At 51.4% G+C, this 19,815-nt stretch overlaps 1 protein-coding gene across 2 annotated transcripts; it reads right to left on the bottom strand.

The window, feature by feature from the left end:
• Positions 1–2,378: 2,378 nt before the first annotated feature.
• On the bottom strand, positions 2,379–19,463 carry AOC1 (amine oxidase copper containing 1). 2 transcript variants are annotated; one of them, XM_060625688.3, is made up of 5 exons: positions 19,334–19,463; positions 5,269–6,857; positions 4,384–4,669; positions 3,918–4,050; positions 2,379–3,496 (listed from the first exon to the last, which is right to left on the bottom strand). In XM_060625688.3, the coding sequence occupies exons 2-5, from the start codon at positions 6,851–6,853 to the stop codon at positions 3,227–3,229; spliced, it is 2,274 nt and encodes a 757-aa protein (XP_060481671.2). In that variant the 5' UTR covers positions 6,854–6,857; positions 19,334–19,463; the 3' UTR covers positions 2,379–3,226. The 2 variants fall into 2 exon arrangements, with proteins under 2 accessions (XP_060481671.2, XP_060481677.2); XM_060625694.3 differs by lacking the exon at positions 19,334–19,463 and adding an exon at positions 9,292–9,391 and having other exon boundaries at positions 2,380–3,496.
• Between the last annotated feature and the right edge of the window lie 352 nt (positions 19,464–19,815).

The raw sequence follows: 19,815 nt of genomic DNA, 5'->3' as shown, positions 1-19,815 counted from the left end.
AAAGTCCCTTCTGTCATCCACTCCAAGGTTTTCCTCTCCTCCCAGGCCCAAGGTCCTGGCCTGGAGATAAGTTGGGTTGGCTTCCCCTCCCTGCCTGCTCTCTGCACAGGCTCCTGGAGGCCAGGCTGGGGTGGGAGAGGGATTGAGGAAACATTGTTCTGCTGATGTGGCCTGTTCAGGCTGTGCTTGGGCTCTGGATGGCAGCTGGCAGATGGCAGATAAGTGAGGCCCATTAGGTTGAGGACAAGGTGGAGAGCAGGGAGCTGTATGGGGACCCTCTCCTGCTGGGTCAGGGACATATATGCAGAGAGCAGGGAACTCATGGTTGGAGCTTTGGGGTCGTATGATGCTCAAAGATGTCGAGGAAGTACATGAAATTTTAGGTCTTACATTAAAAATACACAGGAGTCCTAGGGGCGCCTGGGTGGCTCAGTCGGTTGAGCATCTGACTTCAGCTCAGGTCATGATCTTGTGGTTTGTGGGTTCGGGCCCCGCGTGGGGCTTTGTGCTGACAGCTCGGATTCTGTGTCTCCCTCTCTCTCTGCCCCTTCCCTGTTCATGTTCTGCCCCTCTCTCTTGAAAATAAATAAACGTTAAAAAATTTTTAAAAAAATAAGTGGAAGTTCTATATGCTTAATACTATCAGCTTTGGGCTTTACAGAAGATCCATAGACACTGAAAACCCATTCTCTTGGGACTTTTCCAGGCCTTGTTCTCATCCTTTGGGGTTTGTTTTTTTAAGTTTTTTTAAAAAATTAATTTATTTATTTTGAGAGAGAGAGATACAGATTGTGAGTGGGGGAGAGGCAGAGAGAGAGGGAGACACAGAATCTGAAGTAGGCTCCAGGCTCTGAGCTGTCAGGGCAGAGCCCAACTCGGGGCTCAAACTCCCGGCGTGAGGTCATGATCTGAGCCTAAGTCGGAGGCTTAAACAACTGAGCCACCCAGGCTCACCCCCCCCCACCCCCCAATTTTAAAAATGGCTGAGAAAAACTTTGTTGATTTTAAATATTGTATCAGTTGTTATAAAAGTGCTTTGTTCAAATCCTATAATGTTTGGGCTCTTCCACCTTTTTACTGCCATACAAATAAAAGCTTCCCGGGTTCCTGGAATATTAAGCACAACGAACGTTTGTTTGCTTAATTAACATCCCTTGGGCACCAGGGAACCCAGACTAATGTTGCCCGGACCACAGCCACGCCTTCCCACCAGATTCCCTGGGTAGGAACAGGCAACCAGAACAATATGGCGAAGGAAAGCAAGGTCACACTAATGGTCAGCTAGGGCTGGGTCCCCCAGCCTAGTGGACGAGACCACGCAGCTTCTCTTTAGGGGAGACTACAGTAGATAAGGGAAGCGGGGGAGCTTTTCTCTAGCCCCTCCAAAGCCCAAACTCCAGTCTCAGATCTTCCTACCGGTGAGGTGCGGGGCAAGGAGAAAATGATGGCTACCCCTCCCCCCACAATTGGACGGACGATGAAGAACAGGAATGGGACGGGTTGGCCAACTCCCAGATCTTCATTCAGGGGTGTGATAGGGAAGAGAGAACTGCATCTGTGGGCTGATTATATTCCCCATGTCTTCTTTTTGGGATTGGAGGAGAAAGTCTGGGGAGAGGTAGGGACCCAGGAAGAAGCAGGCTGCTTTCTCCATCAGTTCCATCAATGAGCAATGGGAGTCCCTCCCGTTCCCCTCCCTTTCTCTTTTAAAATTTGGATTTTATTTATTTATTTATTTATTTATTTTTCATGTTTTATTTATTTTTAAGAGGGAGACAGAACATGAGCAGGGGTGGGGCCAAGAGAGAGGGAGACACAGAATCCGAAGTAGGCTCCAGGCTCCGAGCTGTCAGCACAGAGCCTGACGCGGGGCTTGAACTCACGAACCGCGAGATCATGTTTTTATTTTTTAATCCTGAGAATATAGTACCCCTTCGAAACCATTAAAATCCAAATTTTAGGGGCGCCTGGGTGGCTCAGTTGGTGAAGCATCCGACTTTGGCTCAGGTCATAATCTCGCGGGTTGTGGATTCAAGCCCCACGTCGGGCTCTGTGCTGACAGCTCAGAGCCTGGAGTGTGCTTCAGATTCTGTCTCCTTCTCTCTCTCTGCCCCTTCCCCACTTGCACCCTGTCTCTCTGTCTCTGTCTCTGTCTTTCTCAAAAATAAATAAACATTGAAAACAACAACAGGAAGTCAGCACTGGAGAGAAGGCACCCTGGCAGTGGCTGTGTGGGTGATTATTGCTCTCCCTAGGGTGGGCAGGGCCTGGAGGAACCCAGAAACTGACCTGCCCCTCCAATGCCCTGCCCTCCCTGTCCTTCCCTCTGCTCCACCCTTCCACCCCCCTCCCTCTTCCTCTGAGTGAGGATATATCCAGAAATCAGGTCTGCAACCCAGAGCAGGGCCCTCCCCCTGCCCACGCTGGCTCCCTGATCTTGGACTTCAGCCTCCAGAACTGCGAGCCATAAACTTCTGCTGTTTATAAGGCACCCAGCCCGTGGTATTTTGTTACACACTAATTGTGTGTGACAGGCAACCAATTTCATTAGTATCTTCCTGCCTGTCTTTCTAGGGCATATATAGACCCCGAAGACCTTTCCCCACCAGTACAGAGAATGTCCTCGCCCATACAATTTCGTTCACAATCACCTGGAATTGCGTTGTGTGGATGCAGCATTGTTTATTCAGACCTGCAGGATCTCACTAGTAGATGGATATTTGGGTTGCTTCCAGACTTGGCTATCAGGGACGCTACCGTAGTGAATCACACATGCTCATGTTTTCCCCGTGTTGGTAGGTAGATCTCTGCATTAAAGCCCTAGGAGTTGGATCAGTGTGTCACGGGGTAAAGGTGCTTTCTGTAGCGTCTCCCTTGGCTGAATCACTTTGCATGCCCATCAGCGACATCCCAGAGGCCCCGGCAGACTCCCAAGACGCAGCTGTCGGTCTATTTTTTAAAGCCAATCTGCTAGGTAAATCTAGTATTTCGGTGAGTGTCATTTGCCCTAGTAATAGAGGTCTTTTCTGGGGTGGAGTGGACCAAGGTGAAGGGAGGTCAAGGCCACTTGCTTTCTCATCTGAGTGTATCTCACATGCATGACCTACTGCGTGGCCTCGCCCCCTGTGCCTCCCGCAAGAAGCAGCACAAGGAGCGGAGCCTGAGGGGTTTGTTGCCTGTCCCTGGGGGGCACTTGGGCTTCTAGGTGGGGTTAGCTGGGGGTCCTTCACACAGGTCTGTAAGTCCCATTATAACTAAAAGGGTCAGGCATTAAGCAGTCCCCCTCCTCCTCAGGGATCCAGCGCTGGACGTAGTTGGGGCCACCGTCCCGAGGCCACACGATCACAGGGTCTCTGGACGCCAGGGATGGGTCCTCATCGAAGAAGTTGAAAGGCCGGAGCAGGAAGCCCACGGAGTTCCCCGGTGTGGCAGTGTTAGGGATGTCCTCTGAGTGGGGGATGTGCAGGAAGCCCACTGTGACCCAGGCCACCAAGTCCTGTGGGAAAGAGGGGTGGGCAGGGCAGGGGAGGCTCAGAGAGGAGAGGGGTGGGCAGCCCCCTCAGACCCCATTAAAAAATTTTTTTTTTACATTTATTTATTTTTGAGAAATAGAGTGAGACAAAGTGTGAGTGGGGGAGGGTCAGAGAGAGGAGACGCAGAATCTGAAGCAGGCTCCGGGCTCTGAGCTGCCAGCACAGAGCCTGATGCAGAGCTTGAACCCACGAGCTGTGAGATCATGACCTGAACCGAAGTCAGAAGCTCAACCGACTGAGCCACCCAGGCGCCTCCCTCAGACCCCATTTTTAAGGGGGCAGACCACTGAGCTTGCCCGCCACACGGCAAGCGGCTGCCGTCCATCTTGGAACCGGGCACAGATCTGGTCTCGGGCTAGGGCTTGGGGAAGGCGGGGCCAGTACCTCATTTTCGATGTTCTCATTGTTTTTAAGAAACTCCTCAAAGACCACAGGTGGGTCCCAGGGGTCATTCTGGTTATAGATGCTGCTACTGCACACTTCTGATTCCCGGTACTTGGTCACAGCCAGGGGATACCTGCACAGAAGAGACACCAGGTGGCTTTGGGGGCCAGGGAACCTCCCAGCCCTTCCGAACGATGGCGGAAAGTTACTGCCTTCCCCCAAATGTGAGATCATCTCTGGGGCGTCAGCCAGACTGACCGACTGTCAACCGAGGCTCTGGTGCTTGGCAGGGCCCTCCACCCCTCCCCCCTCCCCAAACACAGAGCCCCAGACACACATGTGCTCGCAGGTCCAGAGACACCACCAAGGGGACTCAGAATCTCGTAGATAGAAGCATGGATGCACACAGACATTTGAACACTGAGAGGAGCCTGGGGCCCTTCTCTGCCTCCTAAGCCTCCCTTACCTGGCCCAGGTGATAGCCTGCTCCTCCTGCCAACCCAGGGGCAGCACCTGGTCGGCCATGGAGTGGATCTGAAGTCGGTAGCTGCGCTTATGGCCCCAGCGGTTCTCCCTGGGACTGGCAAAGAGCAGGTACTTGGGCAGAGGCTGTCTGAAGCGAAAGGCCGCCTGGCGCTCCCGGTGGTAACTTGTCTGCTCCAGGGTCGGCTGCACCAGCTGGTGTCTGGGGCTCCAGGGATTGGTGATATTTTCTAGCTTCATCTGCAGGGTCTGGAAGCTATTTTTGGTGCCTACAGGTGTGCAGGAAGAAGGAGGATGAGAACCAAGCCCCCTGACCTGAAATATCCTCATTCTGTGCTTGGATCCCCATCCCAGACGCCCTCTGAGAGCAAACCACCAGGAGAGGAGCACAGAGGATCTCGGGGATGCACACGGAGCTTGCTGTAGGGGTAGGAGGAAGGGATTAAAACCAAGAAACCGTGGAGGAACGAGGAGAAGACTCCGAGTCAGGCCTGTTCTGATAGTGATTTGAGGTCAAGCCAAGTCTGTCATGATGCCCCTGCCATATTCTATGGGGACATCATCAATCCAGGAGACAAGGAGTATTGTGGATGACATCTTAGGGTGCTCGGCAGCGACATTTCCTATACTCCAAGGCAATGTCTCCACCATAACCCTCTGCAAGTGCACCTTTCTGCCTAATCCATCCCCTTGCGGGGGGGCCAATGCAGCCCCCTTGCCGGGGAAGGGCAGGGTGTCACATTCACTGCTTTTCAGGGGCTCACAGATTTCTAGCACTGCAGTGTTCAGAGAAGCAGGCTGGGCAAAGACTCCTGATTTTATGATGCGAGTGTTTGGTGGGAGGGTCTTTCCAGAGCCCAAGTCCTACCTGCCACATCCAGGTCGACGCGGTAATGCACTAAGTGAGTGTGCATGTTGCCAAGCAGGTGTGTGTGCAAGCGGGTCCCATGGCGCAGCCCCTCCGGGGTATAGAAGGTGGCGTGGACGTAGCCGGTGGCATGCATCTTGGCCTCCATCACCCCGTTGGGGTAGAAGATGAAGTCCCAGATGTAGTCATAGTTGTAGACTGTTGACGTTGTTCGTAGCACCAGCACCTGGCCCTGCAGGCCTGCATAGAAGTTGAAGCCGCCGCTGAAGTTGGAATTAAAGTGTCGCCTGAGGGGCACTCCCGTGGGCATCTCAAAGACACAGAGGGCTCGGGGGTAGCGCACGGGGTCATCGGCATCATAGTAGTGGAGGGCATCTAGGAAGGTGGCTGTGTCCGGGCAGTCGATGCCAGGGGCTAACTCATGAGTGACGCTGCCCAGGCCCCAGCCCACGTCGATGTACTTGGTCTGCATGCCCGCAGGCGTGTGTCCTCCATACAGCGCCACCGCCTCCTGCACGCTCACCTCGTAGGCTACGCGCTCGCACCCGAAGTGCACGTTCAGGACCTGTAGCCCCGAGGAGGAACGCAGCCTGAAGGAGAAGCTCCAGCCGCCGTAGAGCACGGTGTTGCCCTCCAGCCGGTAGCGGGGACCTTGGGGCTGGACCAGGCGGGGGCCAGTCACATTGATGGGGGTGGGGAAGTCCCCACGTGGCTTGTAGGAGGAGAAGAGGGGTGGTTCCTCCGTGCTCTTTTCACTCTTGCCCTTGGGCGATGGGTCCTCCAGAACCACCACGTCTACCTCTCCGTCCTCGTACTTCCGCGCCAGCTCTTCCGGGTTCCGGTAGAACTTCCCATTGTACCAGACCCGCTCCACCGTCCAGTTTTGGGCGTTGGTGCTTCTGTGATCCAGGAGGAGCTCCAGCCCAGTAGGGTGCAAGAAGTAGCCTTCTACAAAGAGCTGTAAGATAAACCAAGAGCGGCGCTCGCCGGAGGCCAAGCCCCGAGGCGCCACGTCTGTGAAAGTCAGGCATCGGGAGTGACAATCTTGGTAGGAGAAGCCTGTGGTATCGAGGAAAAACTGGTGCAGGGGCTTCGTGGCCTCTTTCAGGGCGTGGCCCAGGAGGGCATACTCCGCCGAGGAGATGGGCCTGGAGGCCCAGGTGGCCTGGTGCCCAGGCTTGGGGGGCAGCTCTCTCATGTAGTAGGGCCATGGCAGGGGCCCCACAGCGAACTCGGTGATGTTGGGGTGCTCCTGAGCTCCGAAGAAGATGACGGCACGTGCCTCCCGCGCGGGAGGCCTTCCACCTTTATCCAGAAATTTCAGTACGTGTTGCTTCTTGGGCAGCAGCATCTCAATGAGGAACACGGAGTTCTTGGCCATGGTCGGTGTTCGGGAAGGCTCCAGCCTCAGCTCCTTATGGGACCAGAGGAAGTTGCGCACGGCCTTCAGCTCTTGGGCACTCAGGTCCTCGAACACCCTGGCCTTGTGTTGCAGGGTCCGTGGGGTGCACTTGGTTGCGGCCACTGTCTGCAGCGCCAGGATGGTGGCAATGGCCCAGCCAAGGGCCAGGGTCTCTCGCTGCATGGCTCTGGAATGGAGTAGCAGAGATGAACTTAGTTGTTTTATGGGAGGAAGTGAGTTTCCATGAGCCCTGCACAGCGATGTCCCTTGGCTGGGTGGTTTTCCTGCAGCCTCAGCCCCTTCCCTCACCCATTCCAGTGGGAGCCAGGCCTCCATGGCAGCGGGGGCCCCAATGCTGCTCAGGTCTTTGCTTCCCATCAATTGTAATTCTGCCCTCTCCTTGCTCATCTGCAGGCCTCTGTGAGTCCTGTGCATTTTCTTACCTAATGAACTCATTTAGCCCTTTTCTGTGTATTTGCTCAGCAGGGCAGAACTTTGGGTTCTTACCTCTCCACCTTGAGTGCTACTTGTGTCATTAGGTATTGACAGCAAAACTACATTTCTGATACAATATGATATTTTTCATGTAGATACATTTTGAAATTTAGTGTAGAAGTTCAAAGAGTCAGCCCCAGGGTCAGGTTGCTTGCGCTCAGGTCCTCGTATGTGTTACCACTAGGACCAGCTGTGTGACCTTGGGCAAGCGGCTCAGGGTCTCTGGACCTCCACTTTTTCAACTACACAATGGAAATAATGACTGCGACAGCTACCTCTAGAACTGGTGCAAGAAATAAATTGGACAATAAAGATAACGTGTTTAGAATTATGCCTGCCTTCTAGGAAGCACCCAAGAAATGCTAGCTACTCTTCTTTTTAATTTTTTTTAAGTTTATTTATTCATTTTGAGAGAGAGAGAGAGAGAGCGCGCATGAATCAGGGAGGGACAGAGAGAGAGAGAGAGAGAGAGAGAGAGAGAGAAAATCCCAAGCAGGCTCTGCACTGACAGCCTGATGCGGGGCTCGAACTCAAGAACCATGAGATCATGACCTGAGCCGAAGTCAAGAGTCGGACGCTAAACTGACTGAGCCACCCAGGCGCCCCTACTCTTCTTTTTAAAGTCAACTACAAAGATACGGTCTGTGATACCAACATATGTAAAAATGGAGGCAATGTAAAGTCATTCGACTGTGATTAGGCTGTGGACCTGAGGCTCTGAGGGTGCGGACGGGGTGGCCAGCCCTGATCCAGAATGTTTTGACACTTCTGGTGGAGCCCTCAGCTTGCGGCTGCTAGCCATGTGGGGCCATCCCAAGTGGCATTCAGGGAGATGCCTCTCCCCCTTCCATTTTGGGGGACTGTGTCAGGCTCTTCACGTCATTTTCCCACCCCCAGGGCTGCCACTAGAGCCCCCTCCTCTGGGTTTCTCATCTTCTCCCCTGGCCCTGGTGGGAGGGCCCTAGGGACTCACAGGAGACTTCGGGACTGCTGGGTGAATCCAGAGCCAGCAAAAGGACATGGGGTGAGTGTGTGATCTGCTATTAAATTTGCCAAGGCTCACCCCCCCGCCCCTTTTCTTTTTTTTTTTTTTAAGTAGATTTTACTTTTTTAGAGCAGTTCTGGGATCACAGCAAAATTGAGCACAAGATACAGAGATTTTCCGGGTACCTCTGACCCCTACTCATATGCAGCTTCCCAATGAACAATGTTCTTCTCTAAAGTGGGCCATTTGCTATCATCTATGAACTCACACGGACACACCAAGGTCACCCAAAGTCCACAGTCGACGTTAGGGGTCACCCTTGCTGTTGTACATTCTATGGGGTTTGGCAAATGTGCCATGACATGCATCCATCATTATAGTATTGTACAGAGCAGTTTTTCTGGCCTAAAAATCCTCTGTGCTCCATCCGTTCATCCCTCCCTTCCCTCAAACCTGTGGCCACCACTGACCCTTTTATTGTCTCTATAGTTTTGCCTTCTCTGGGATGTCACGCAGCTGGAACCCTACACTGCACAGCTTTTCCAGATCAGCTTCTTCCACTTAGTGATAAGCATTTAAGTTCCTCCATATGTCTCTTCTCGGTCAGGCTCCCCTCCCTTTTTTTTTTTTTTTAATAATCTCTTAGGTCCAGATTTCTTTCTGCTTTGCTAAGGAGGGAGATGTGGAGGAGATCCATGGTCCTTTCAACCTGAACTTGGCTGTTCTTTTAGCTTTTACCTTTCCTGGTACAATCTTCTACTCTGACATCCAAGCGGGCAGCCGGTGAGGTGGACAATGGCAATGAAGCCCCAGGAGGAAGGAGAATTGGTAGCCAGGGAGAGCCCAGGCCGGGAAACGTGAGGCATGCCCTTCTTCCCCACTTCTCATCCCCAGCACCCTGAGAACAGCATCCATGCCCTCTCTGTGCCTTTCCTATCTCACCCCTGGGCGGTTTATGTTGCATACGAGTGTGCTACACCCTGGAGTCATTTCCTCTGGGTTCTTGCCCCTTGTATTCTGGCTCACCCACCCCTTGTGTCTGTGTTTCTCCTGCCCCTTCCCTCCACACCTTTCTCCCCCTGCTTCCATCCCCACCAGTCACCCCTTCACCCCTTCCCCTGCATCCCCCATCAGAACGCACCTGTGTGTTCCCCTGTGGGTTTGCCTCCGCTACCAGCCTTTGCCTCTGACTCCTTGAGCTTTATGGCTCCATGGACCCTGCCCTGGAGGGAGGGACAGGGCGAGGCATGGGCTGACCAAAGTGAGGAACTGCAGCTCAGGGGTTCCACAGTTGGCATAAAGCAGCGTGAGGACGTGCACGGGGCTCTGGCTGCTGCAGCCAGGAAAGGTCTTGTTACACCTTCAAGGACCCACGTCTGGAAACTCCTCAGTCCTTCACCACTGTAGTGACCAGGGTCCACTTCTGTTTTCCCAAACAGCATATGGTCCTAGATCTGTCTCCCTATCATTCCTCCTGCCGCAGGGGACCTTCCATGAGACTTTTGTGCTATCTTCTCCATTTTGAGCTGCGCGCACAATGCCGTCATCTGTTAAAGTAGGTGGTGAGTTTCTGGGGGTGCCTAGGTGGCTCAGTCAGTTAAGCATCAGCTTTTGACTTTGGCTCGGGTCATGATCTCACGGTTTGTGAGTTTGAGCCCCACATCGAACTCTGTGATAACTGCACACAAAGCCTGCTTGGGGATTCTCTCTGCCCCCCACCTTCTGCCCCTTCCCCGCTCGTGGGCTCTGTTCTCTGTCAAAATAAATAAATAAACTTAAAAAATTAAAAAGTAGGTGGCGAGTTTCAGAGGTCAGAGATAAAGACCAGGGCAAGTTTACTAGTAAGTAAGCAGCCTCACTCGAAACAGTTACATGGACAAAGGCAGGGGCTGGTAGAGACAGACACCAACATCAACAACAGAGAATGTGACCCATATGTAGAATAGGGAACCAGAGATGGAATAGCTTGGGAAGGAGAAGCCCCTAAGTTAGTCAGAAGGTCTTACTAGCCATCTCTATGGGGAAAGGAGGGAGGAGCTGGCTGGGGACAAGGTCAGTCAAGATGGCTGGGGAACCTGGGAGTGGGGAGGGGAGCAGCACTGTGTAGCTCAGGTTGATGGTAAGGGGAACGTGGGCAAAGGAGAGAGCTTCTGGTCAGAGGGAAAGAATAGAATCGGGAATAGTGTGCGGCTTGGAAGGAGAGGACATTATTCCCCCCATCACTACGTCTTGACTTCCTGTTCTTTTGTTCTTATGTGGCTTTTGTATTTCTCATCATTATCTTCCTGTTACTTGTATTGCAAGTGATTTTGGTATTTATTGGCAGCTAGATCAGGAAGGAGAAAACAATTAGTCAACCTATTACTTGTTTGCAATTCTGGAAGGTCTTTGGTGTCTCTAAGGAAAGGGATTAGTTTTAAAGGTTAAAATGATTGATGTGATGACATCTCTTACATCCTTTCTCTTTCATTGTCTGAAGGATTGAGGGTTGGTTAGTTTCCATTATGGGCTCACCAACACCATGGAGACTTGAGGATGTCCAAAAGAGACAAAGAGAGTTATAGGAACAACTTGACATTGAGAAGTGCAGTCTGTTTCCGTTCTACAAAGGACATCATAACCAGGATAATGGGGTGAGGACAGATCAGGAAAAGATACTTGTAAAGATTAGAACAGAGAGGGACCACACATAAAAGAATGAAGTTTGACCCTTAGCTCACACTATACACAAAAATTAAGTCAAAATGGATCAAAGACGTCATGTAAAAGCCAAACCATAAAACGCTTAGAAGAAAACATAGGAATAAGTCTTCATTTTTTGAGTTCTTTTTAAAAAAAATTGTTTATTTTGAGAGAGAGCAAGAGCAAGCAGGGGTGGGGCAGAGGGAGAGGAAAAGAGAGAATCCCAAGTGGGCTCCACGCTCAATGTGGAGTCCCGAGTGGAGTTTGGTCACACGACTGTGAGATCATGATCTGAGCTGAAATCAAGAGTTGGACACTTAACTGACTGAGCCACCCAGGTACCCCAGAATAAATCTTCTTGACTTTGAGTTAGGAGGGATTCCTAGCCATGGCTCAAAAGCAGAAACAACCGAAGAAAAAACAGACAAACCAGACCTCACCAAAATCATAAACTTTTGTATTTCAAGGGACACCATCAAGAAAGTGAAGATAACCCAGAGAATATGAGAAAACGATTTGCAAATTATATATCTGATAAAGGACTTGCAACTCAATAAGAAAAAAGACAACTCAATGAAAAAAGTGGGCAAAGGATATGAATACATATTTCTCCAAAGAAGATACACAAATGACCAAAAAGCACTTGAAGAGATGCCCGTATCATTAACTATCAAGGAAATGCAAATCGAAATTATAATGAGTTATGACCTCACACCCACCAGGTTGGCTGGAGTCAAAAAGCCAGAAAACGAGTGTTGGTGAGGATGTGGAGAAATCAGAACGCTCATGCACTGCAGATGGGAATGTAAATGGAGCAGCCACTGTGGAAATTGTTGGCACTTCCTCCAACAGTTAAACACAGAGCAACCATCTAAATACCCAAGAGAAATGAAAACATATGTCCACACAGAAACTTGTAACAGATGTTCATAGCACAGTTGCTTCTAGCAGCCAAAAGGTAGAAAAAACCAAAAGGTCTGTCACCTGATGAATGGAGAAACACTGGAATGGTATTTGGCATTAAAAAAGGGTGAAGTGGGGCGCCTGGGTGGTTCAGTCAGTTAAGCGTCTGACTTCAGCTCAGGTCACAATCTCGCAGTCCGTGAGTTCGAGCCCCGTGTCGGGCTCTGGGCTGATGGCTCGGAGCCTGGAGCCTGCTTCTGATTCTGTGTCTCCCTCCCTCTCTGCCTCTCCCCCATTCATGCTCTGTCTCTCTCTGTCTCAAAAAATAAATAAACGTAAAAAAAAAGGGTGAAGTTAGGTCATGATCTCACGTTTCATGGGTTCGAGCCCCACATTGGGCTCTGTGCTGACAGTTCTGATCCTGGGGCCTGCTTTGGATTCTGTGTCTCTCTCTCTCTCTCTCTCTCTGCCCCTTCTTCACTCATGCTCTGTCTCTCTTTCTCTCAAAAATGAATAAAAACATTAAAAAAAAGAAAAAAGAGTGAAATACTGATACATGGTACAATATGGATGAATCTTAAAAAATATTATGCTAAATGAAAGAAGCCAGTTAAAGAAGACTACATAGTATATGTTTCCACTTAAATGAAATGTCCAGAATAGGCTAATCTATAGAGGCAGAAAGTAGAATTCGTGGTTGCCGAGGGCTGGGGAGCAGGGTAGGAGTGATAGCTAATGGATATGGAGTTTCTTTGTGTGGGGATGACAACGTTCTAAACTTGATGGTGGTAAATGTTGCACATTTCTGTGAACATGCTAAAATCCATTGATTATTAACTTTACCGGTGGATTGTATGGTATGTGAATAGCTCAAGAAAGCTGCTTTTAAAACAAAGTGACAGGGACTATATCTAGGAGCTCCTACAAATAAGCCAGGAAGAGGAAGCAAGGGACCTCGGGGCAACTAACAGAAGAGGAAACCAAAATGGTCCAGGGACACGAGGAGATGCTCCCATGTGGTGGAGATTAGAACGATGTGATTATTTGACAACAAGATCTCATTTCATGCCCGTTGCTGGCAGAAATGAGAAAGCGAGGTGGTGGAGATGTGGCGAAACGGGTAGCTCGAGCAGAGGCTGTGGGGAGGCATGCGGATGATAGAGCCTTCGGGAGGGCCGGCCCAGTATGTGGGCACCTAGATAGTTGCACACCCTACGGGACTCAGGGATGCTACTTCTGGCCTACATGCCACAGATTCGCCCACAGATCCACCAGGTAGGACTCAGACACACACTGTGGTGGAAATGGGAGCTGGAGGCCATCTGGGTGTCCATCACCAGGACAGGGAGCCAGCAAGAGGCGGTCAGTGTGCACCGTGGGGCACCGTGCAGTTGGTGGAAGCAGCGGAGTGGTCCACACAGCCACTCACTGGGGTGGCTCTTAATGTAAGAGGAGGGGCACCTGGGTGGCTCAGTCTGTTAGGCTTCCGACTTCAGCTTAGGTCATGATCTCACGGTTCTGCTTATGGGTTTGAGCCCCGCATGGTCTCTCTCTCTCTCTCTCTCTCTCTCTCTCTCTCTCTCTCTCAAAAGTAAATAAACATTGAAGAAAAAAGAACGTAGGAAGAAACAGGATGAATGATAGAGCACAATACCATTACATAAATTAAAACACGTGCACACAGAGCAACTGACATATTTTCAAGAACAGATGCAAATAAAAGGATAGACGCTTCCCCAGGAAATGTTGCCTGGGGAAGGTGGAGTGGGGACACACACACACATGCACACACACACACACAAGCACATGTATGCCCACATATATGCACACACACACATGTGCGTACAGACACATCCATGCACCCATATATATGCATATGTACATACATACACACATAAGAGAGACAGGGGAGACTTTGCATGGCCAGTGATGATTAGGTCTATGCACTGGGGTACATGCTTAATTCTGTAATGGATGTCTGTAAATACATAAAAGAAGGGTCTGAGAAGAAAGGCAAGTGGCTGCACGTTATCATCCTAGGATGGAGGGGACAGGGTGGAGAGGACAAGTAGAGAGGACAGGGTAGAGGGGACAGGTAGAGGGGACAGGGTAGAGAGGACAGGTAGAGAGGACAGGATAGAGAGGATAGGTAGAGGGGACAGGTAGAGAGGACAGGGTAGAGGGGACAGGTAGAGAGGACAGGGTGGAGAGGACAGGTAGAGGGGACATGGTAGACAGGACAGGTAGAGAGGACAGGGTAGAGGGGACAGGGTAGAGAGGACAGGTAGAGGGGACAGGTAGAGGGGACATGGTAGAGGGGACAGGTAGAGGGGACAGGGTAGAGAGGACAGGTAGAGAGGATAGGTAGAGGGGACAGGGTAGAGGGGACAGGGTGGAGAGGACAGGTAGAGAGGACAGGGTAGAGGGGACAGGGTAGAGAGGATAGTTAGAGGGGACAGGGTAGAGGGGACAGGGTGGGGAGGACAGGATAGAGAAGATAGGTAGAGGGGACAGGGTAGAGAGGACAGGTAGAGACGACAGGTAGAGAGGACAGGGTAGAGGGGACAGGGTAGAGGGGACAGGTAGAGAGGACAGGATAGAGAGGATAGGTAGAGGGGACAGGGTAGAGAGGACAGGTAGAAGGGACATGGTACAGGGGACAGGTAGAGGGGACAGGTAGAGAGGATAGTTAAAGGGGACAGGGTAGAGGGGACAGGTAAAGGGGACAAGGTAGAGAGGACAGGTAGAGGGGACAGGGTAGAGAGGACAGGTAGAGGGGACAAGGTAGAGAGGACAGGTAGAGGGGACAGGGTAGAGAGGACAGGTAGAGAGGACATGGTAGAGGGGACAGGTAAAGGGGACAAGGTACAGGGGACAGGTATAGGGGACAGGAAGCATCGCAGGCCTCCCACCTGGGGGATGAAGGACGAGGACAGGAGTACTTTTGTAGGCAGGCAGGGAGGTGGGACGTACAAGCCTGAATCTCCCTTTTCATGTAAAGGCCAACCCAAAGTGTACACGGAAAGGTAAATCACAGGACAGGTAGCACAGAATAAAAGTGACACGAGCCATGCCCGAGGGTGAGTTCTGCCGGAGTTTAGAAAGAGATGCCCCTCGGACTGCAAGACTCCCCCGGTCTAGGCTCCGGCCCCTTCACACCCCATTCCCAGGGCCGTGGCAGCCAAGCACGACTAACTGCGGGGCTTAAAACAACAGAACACTTTTTCCTTACAGTTTCGAAGCCCGAAAATCTGAGATGAAGGTGTTGGCAGGAACAGGCTCCCTCTGAAGGTCCTCGGGGAGGTCCCTCCTGGCCTCTTCTAGCTTCTAGGGTCACAGCCAACCCTTGGTGTCCCTTGCTTCCTTGGCTTGTAGACACATCACCCCATCTCTGCCCCCATTGTCACCTGGTGTTTTCTGTGGTTCTCTGTCTCTGGGTCCCTCCTCTTATAAAGACACCAGTTACTTAATTCAGGGCCTGCCCTACTTCATCTTCACTGATTACATCTGTAGTGACACTATTTCCAAATAAGGTCACAGTCTGAGGTCCCAGGAAGGATATGAAATTTGGGGGACATCATTCAATTCATCACAACCTCTTTACACGTCCCCCCTTTCAAATGCCAGTCCACGGCAGGCGAGTGAATTCTGAGCCCTGAGCTCAGGGCTGCTGACCCAAGGGCTCACAGATAAGAGCCTGAGTGGGGTCTTGGGGTGTATGAGGGACTGAGGAGGAGGAGGGTGCCCTGGGCAGGGGTCAGGGAGGAGCGGAGCCTTGGGGCTGAGATGTAGTGTGCTCCTGGGACCTTGAGCAGGGTGGGGGTTCTAGGTGGAATGGGGCACTGTGCCCAGGAAGGCAGAGGTGGAGATGTCCCAGATGGCGTGGACAGGGTGAAGACCACGTTGTGCACTCCTGTGGAAATGTGGGGGTGGGAGAAGCCTGAGGGAATGCAGGGGAGACCATGCGGGACAGAGGTGTCTTTAGGAACGACCTCAAGGAACCGGAGACAAAACGAACACTTCTTGGGCAGAGTGCTGGGTGAAGCCACTGTTTTTGACTCAGGCGGGGGAGTTGAGGCGTGAAGTTCTGGAATTCGGCCTCATTGCTTTGTGAGCAGCTCTTTTCCCTAGCTCATCATGCCCTGTGTTTGGCTCTCGTCCCTCCCCATTGTGGGTGACCTTGGTTTCTGAAATAAGTCTCTCTCTTCTTGGGGTTAATGATTGACAACTGTTACAGATAACACTTGGGCAAAGACTGAGTCCTTTAAGTTCTGGGCCACCTGCCTCTCTTAAAGGGGCAGAGCTGATGGCCTTGGGGATGACGTAGGGGGCAGCAGGCCTGTTCTGGCGGGGAGGGGCAGCGGAATATGTGAAGATGGGTCTAGTGTCTGGGGTTGGTAGGCCAGAGATCACAGCTCAGTTTTCCCATTGCTAAATCTTGACGCTGTTTCTAGAAAGTCACAGCACACCAGAGATAATTGGAGATAATCTAGAGAGTGGGAAAGAAAGAGCTTCACAGGGGCCTCCCCAGCTCCACTGGGGGTCCCAGGGCAGGGTGGGGGGCTGCAGGGGAGGGCAGCCGAATCCCTTGATTAGATCTCTGGGCTAATGAGTGACATCATAAGCTTTATCTCTGATTAGGGAAGGCTGGTTTGCAAAGGGAGAATTCCACCACCTTCCAAATGCAGGGTCATTGGTCATGAGGGACCCTGGTACTATTCATATTTTGAGTCTGACAATTCTGTATGTGAATTCTGTCCTATGCACCATGGCACCTTTAGCAGCATCCTGGCCTCTATTCACTAGATGCCGGCCGCCCCTGCTCCCCCCCCCCGCCCCCCCCCCCCCCCCCGCCCTGGTTGTGACAACCAGAAAAGTCTTGGGACATTGACTAGCTGAGGCCTGTTTGTTTTCTTGTATTTCGCCGTATTGCCCCATGCAGATACTGCATTTTATACAAATGGAAGGTTTGGGGAAACCATTGCATTGGGCAAGTCTATCGGGGCCGTTTTTCCAACATTTGCTCACTTCGTGTCTCTGTGTCAGATTTTGGTCATTCTCACATTATTTCAAATGTTTTCATTATTATTGTATTTGCTATTGGTGATTGGTGTTCAGGGATCCTGGATGTGACTGCTGTAACTGTTACGGGGCATCTCAAACTACACCCACATGAGAAGGTGGATTTAATGGCTACACGTCACGGGTGGTCTGGCCGCTTCACCCCCTGTCCCTTCTCCCATCCATCTCCCTCTGCTCAGGCCCCCTTAGTCCCTGAGATGCAACAATATGGAAATGAGGCCAATTAACCACCCACAGTGGCCCCTAAGTGTGCGAGTGAAAGGAAGGGTCATATGTCTCTCACTTTAAAATCAACAAAACTAAAAGGCAACTGAAGGAATGGGAAAAGATATTTGCAAATGACATATCCGACAAAGGGCTAGTATCCAAAATCTATAAAGAACTCACCAAACTCCACACCCGAAAAACAAATAATCCAGTGAAGAAATGGGCAGAAGACATGAATAGACACTTTTCTAAAGAAGACACCCAGATGGCCAACAGGCACATGAAAAATGTTCAATGTCGCTCCTCATCAGGGAAATACAGATCAAAACCACACTGAGATACCACCTCACGCCAGTCAGAGTGGCTAAAATGAACAAATCAGGAGACTATAGATGCTGGTGAGGATGTGGAGAAACGGGAACCGTCTTGCACTGTTGGTGGGAATGCAAACTGGTGCAGCCACTCTGCGATGGAACTGGAGAGTGTTATGCTAAGTGAAATAAGTCATAAGAGAAAGACAGATATGATATGTTTTCACTCTTATGTGGATCCTGAGAAACTTAACAGAAGACCATGGGGGAGGGGAATGGGGAAAAAAAGTTACAGAGAGGGAAGGAGGCCAACCATAAGAGACTCTTAAAAACTGAGAATAAACTGAGGGTTGATGGGGGGTAGGAGGGAGGGGAAGGTGGGTGATGGGCATTGAGGAGGGCACCTGTTGGGGTGAGCACTGGGTGTTGTATGGAAACCAATTTGACAATAAATTTCATATTAAAAAAAATTCTTATTCAATTAGGGGGAAAAAAAAGCTAGACGTGACTGAGCTCAGTGTGGAAGGCATTTTGAAAACCAAGGTGGGTCAGAAGCTAGGTCTTGGGCATCAGTGAGCCAAGTTGTGAAAGTGGAAGGAAATGCTGAGGAAGGAAATGAAAAGCGCTCCTCCGGGAACACATGGATGGTAAGAAGGCAACAAGGCCTCCTGCTCGTGTGGAGAGAGTTGCAGGGGTCTGGACAGAAGGCCACACCAGCCACACTTGGACTCCTCAGATGCACCTGAAGGTGACTGAAAACCTTCTGGGAAGGATTCACCATTCTAGAAGCCATTAAGAACGTTCGGGATTACAGGAAGAGATCAGATTATCAACATAATCCGGAGTTTGGAAGAAGGTGATTCCAACCCTCCTGGAGAGGACGTGGAGGGTTCAGGACCTCAGTGGAGGAAGTCACTGTGGACGCGGTAGAAACAGCAAGAGAACTGGGATCAGAAGTGGAGCCTGAAGAGGGGACGGGGTCGCCACCATCTCAGGATGAAACCTGGACGGACGAAGAGGAGCAAAGAAAGCGACTTCCTGAGGTGGCATCTCCTCCCAGTGGAGATGCCGCGAAGACACGGTCACAAGGGATTTGGAACGTTCCGGAAGCCTGGCCGGGGAAGCAGCAGCGGGGGCTGAGAGGACAGACCCCGGTTCGGGGAAAGTTCTCCTCTGGGTAAAATGCCATCAAACGGCACCGCCCGCCACAGAGAAATCATTCACGACGGGAAGAGCCACCCGGTGTGGCCAAAGTCCCCGCTGTCTTATTTTCAGACGCTGCACAGCCACCCCGGCCTTCAGCGCCCACAACCCTGCCCGGTCAGCAGCCGTCACCGTCGGACAGGACCCCCTCCAGCAAGAGGATTAGGACCCGCTGGAAGCTCAGACGGCGGTTAGCACGTTTCAGCAATAAAGTCGCTTTTCACGGAGGTGTGTCCACTGTCCTTTTGGCCGCGGTGCTGGGGCACACTTCACACGCCGCAGTGTGGTGCAAACGTGCCTTCCGTGCACCGGGAAACCAACACCTCCCTTGACTCACTTTATTGCAATATTAGCTTTTCTGCAGTGGTCTGGAACGGAACCCGCGATATCTCCGAGGTACCCCTCTATCTCCTGGGGGGCAAAAACGCCCTCCTGCAGAGAGCCATTGGTCTGTGTGAAGCCCTCTTGCTCTGTACCTGGAAGCAGGTGGCCTCCCCCCCCCCCCCCCCCCCACCACCGACTCTCACCTGGATCTCCCAACCTGTTCTCCATGCTTTTGTGAGAACACAACTCTGACTGTGGCCCTTTCCCTGCTTTGGGGGGTTCCAGCTTCCTACTGGATAAAATGTAAACTTATTTATTGGCATGAAACACCCCTGACCACCCAGCTCAATCTTCCTGTTGTTCTTGGAACACCACTCACCTCCAAAGTGCCTCCCGCCCCCTGCTCCTTCTGTCTAGCCTGGCTTGGGGGGCCGCTCCTGACCCCTTTGTTCTCTCTCCTCCTTCACTTACTGGCTCCGGCAGTCAAGGCTCAGCACCACGGCCCTCTCTTGACCTGTTTTACACGCTCCAGGCAGCTGTGGTTTCCCTTTGCATCCAGGGCACGCGTCTGGCTCTCTTACTCTGTTCTTCTGTCACCGGGCAGGTCTCTGGTCACAGGTTGGCCTCCTCTGCCACCTCCTTTTGGGCAGGGACTCAAGTCAGCATCTCCATTTTTTCAAAGCTACAGAACCCAATACAGTGCCTGGCATACAGACAGTGGGTTCTCCTGTTTTGTTTTCAGAGTGAATGGATAAACAGATCATGTGGCAAAGGGGGGTAGAAGACACGTTAGAAGTCCAGAGGTCAGAAGAGTTTTGGTTAATTGCTGTTGGCAATCTAAGAAAAAAACCCTGCTCCAGGGTGAGGTTTCAACCAGGTTACTATTTTTTCCCAGATTTATCGGAATATCATTAACATACAACATGGTATAAGTGTAAAATGCACAACACCTT

This window comes from Panthera onca, chromosome A2, assembly GCF_046562875.1.
Source record: "Panthera onca isolate mPanOnc1 chromosome A2, mPanOnc1 haplotype 2, whole genome shotgun sequence".
Lineage (NCBI taxonomy): Eukaryota > Metazoa > Chordata > Mammalia > Carnivora > Felidae > Panthera > Panthera onca.
The sequence above is the reverse complement of the archived record's forward strand: the minus strand, read 5'-3'. Positions and strand labels throughout refer to the sequence as shown.

What these genes read in the sequence shown, in the direction of transcription:
- AOC1 (XM_060625688.3), bottom strand. Translation starts at nt 6,853, where the DNA reads ATGCAGCGAGAGACCCTGGCCCTTGGCTGGGCCATTGCCACCATCCTG. An exon ending in CGTCGACCTGGATGTGGCAG is followed by an intron (nt 4,670 to 5,268) that starts GTAGGACTTGGG and finishes GCACACCTGTAG; the next exon opens with GCACCAAAAATAGCTTCCAG. An exon ending in ATGAGAACATCGAAAATGAG is followed by an intron (nt 3,497 to 3,917) that starts GTACTGGCCCCG and finishes TCTTTCCCACAG; the next exon opens with GACTTGGTGGCCTGGGTCAC.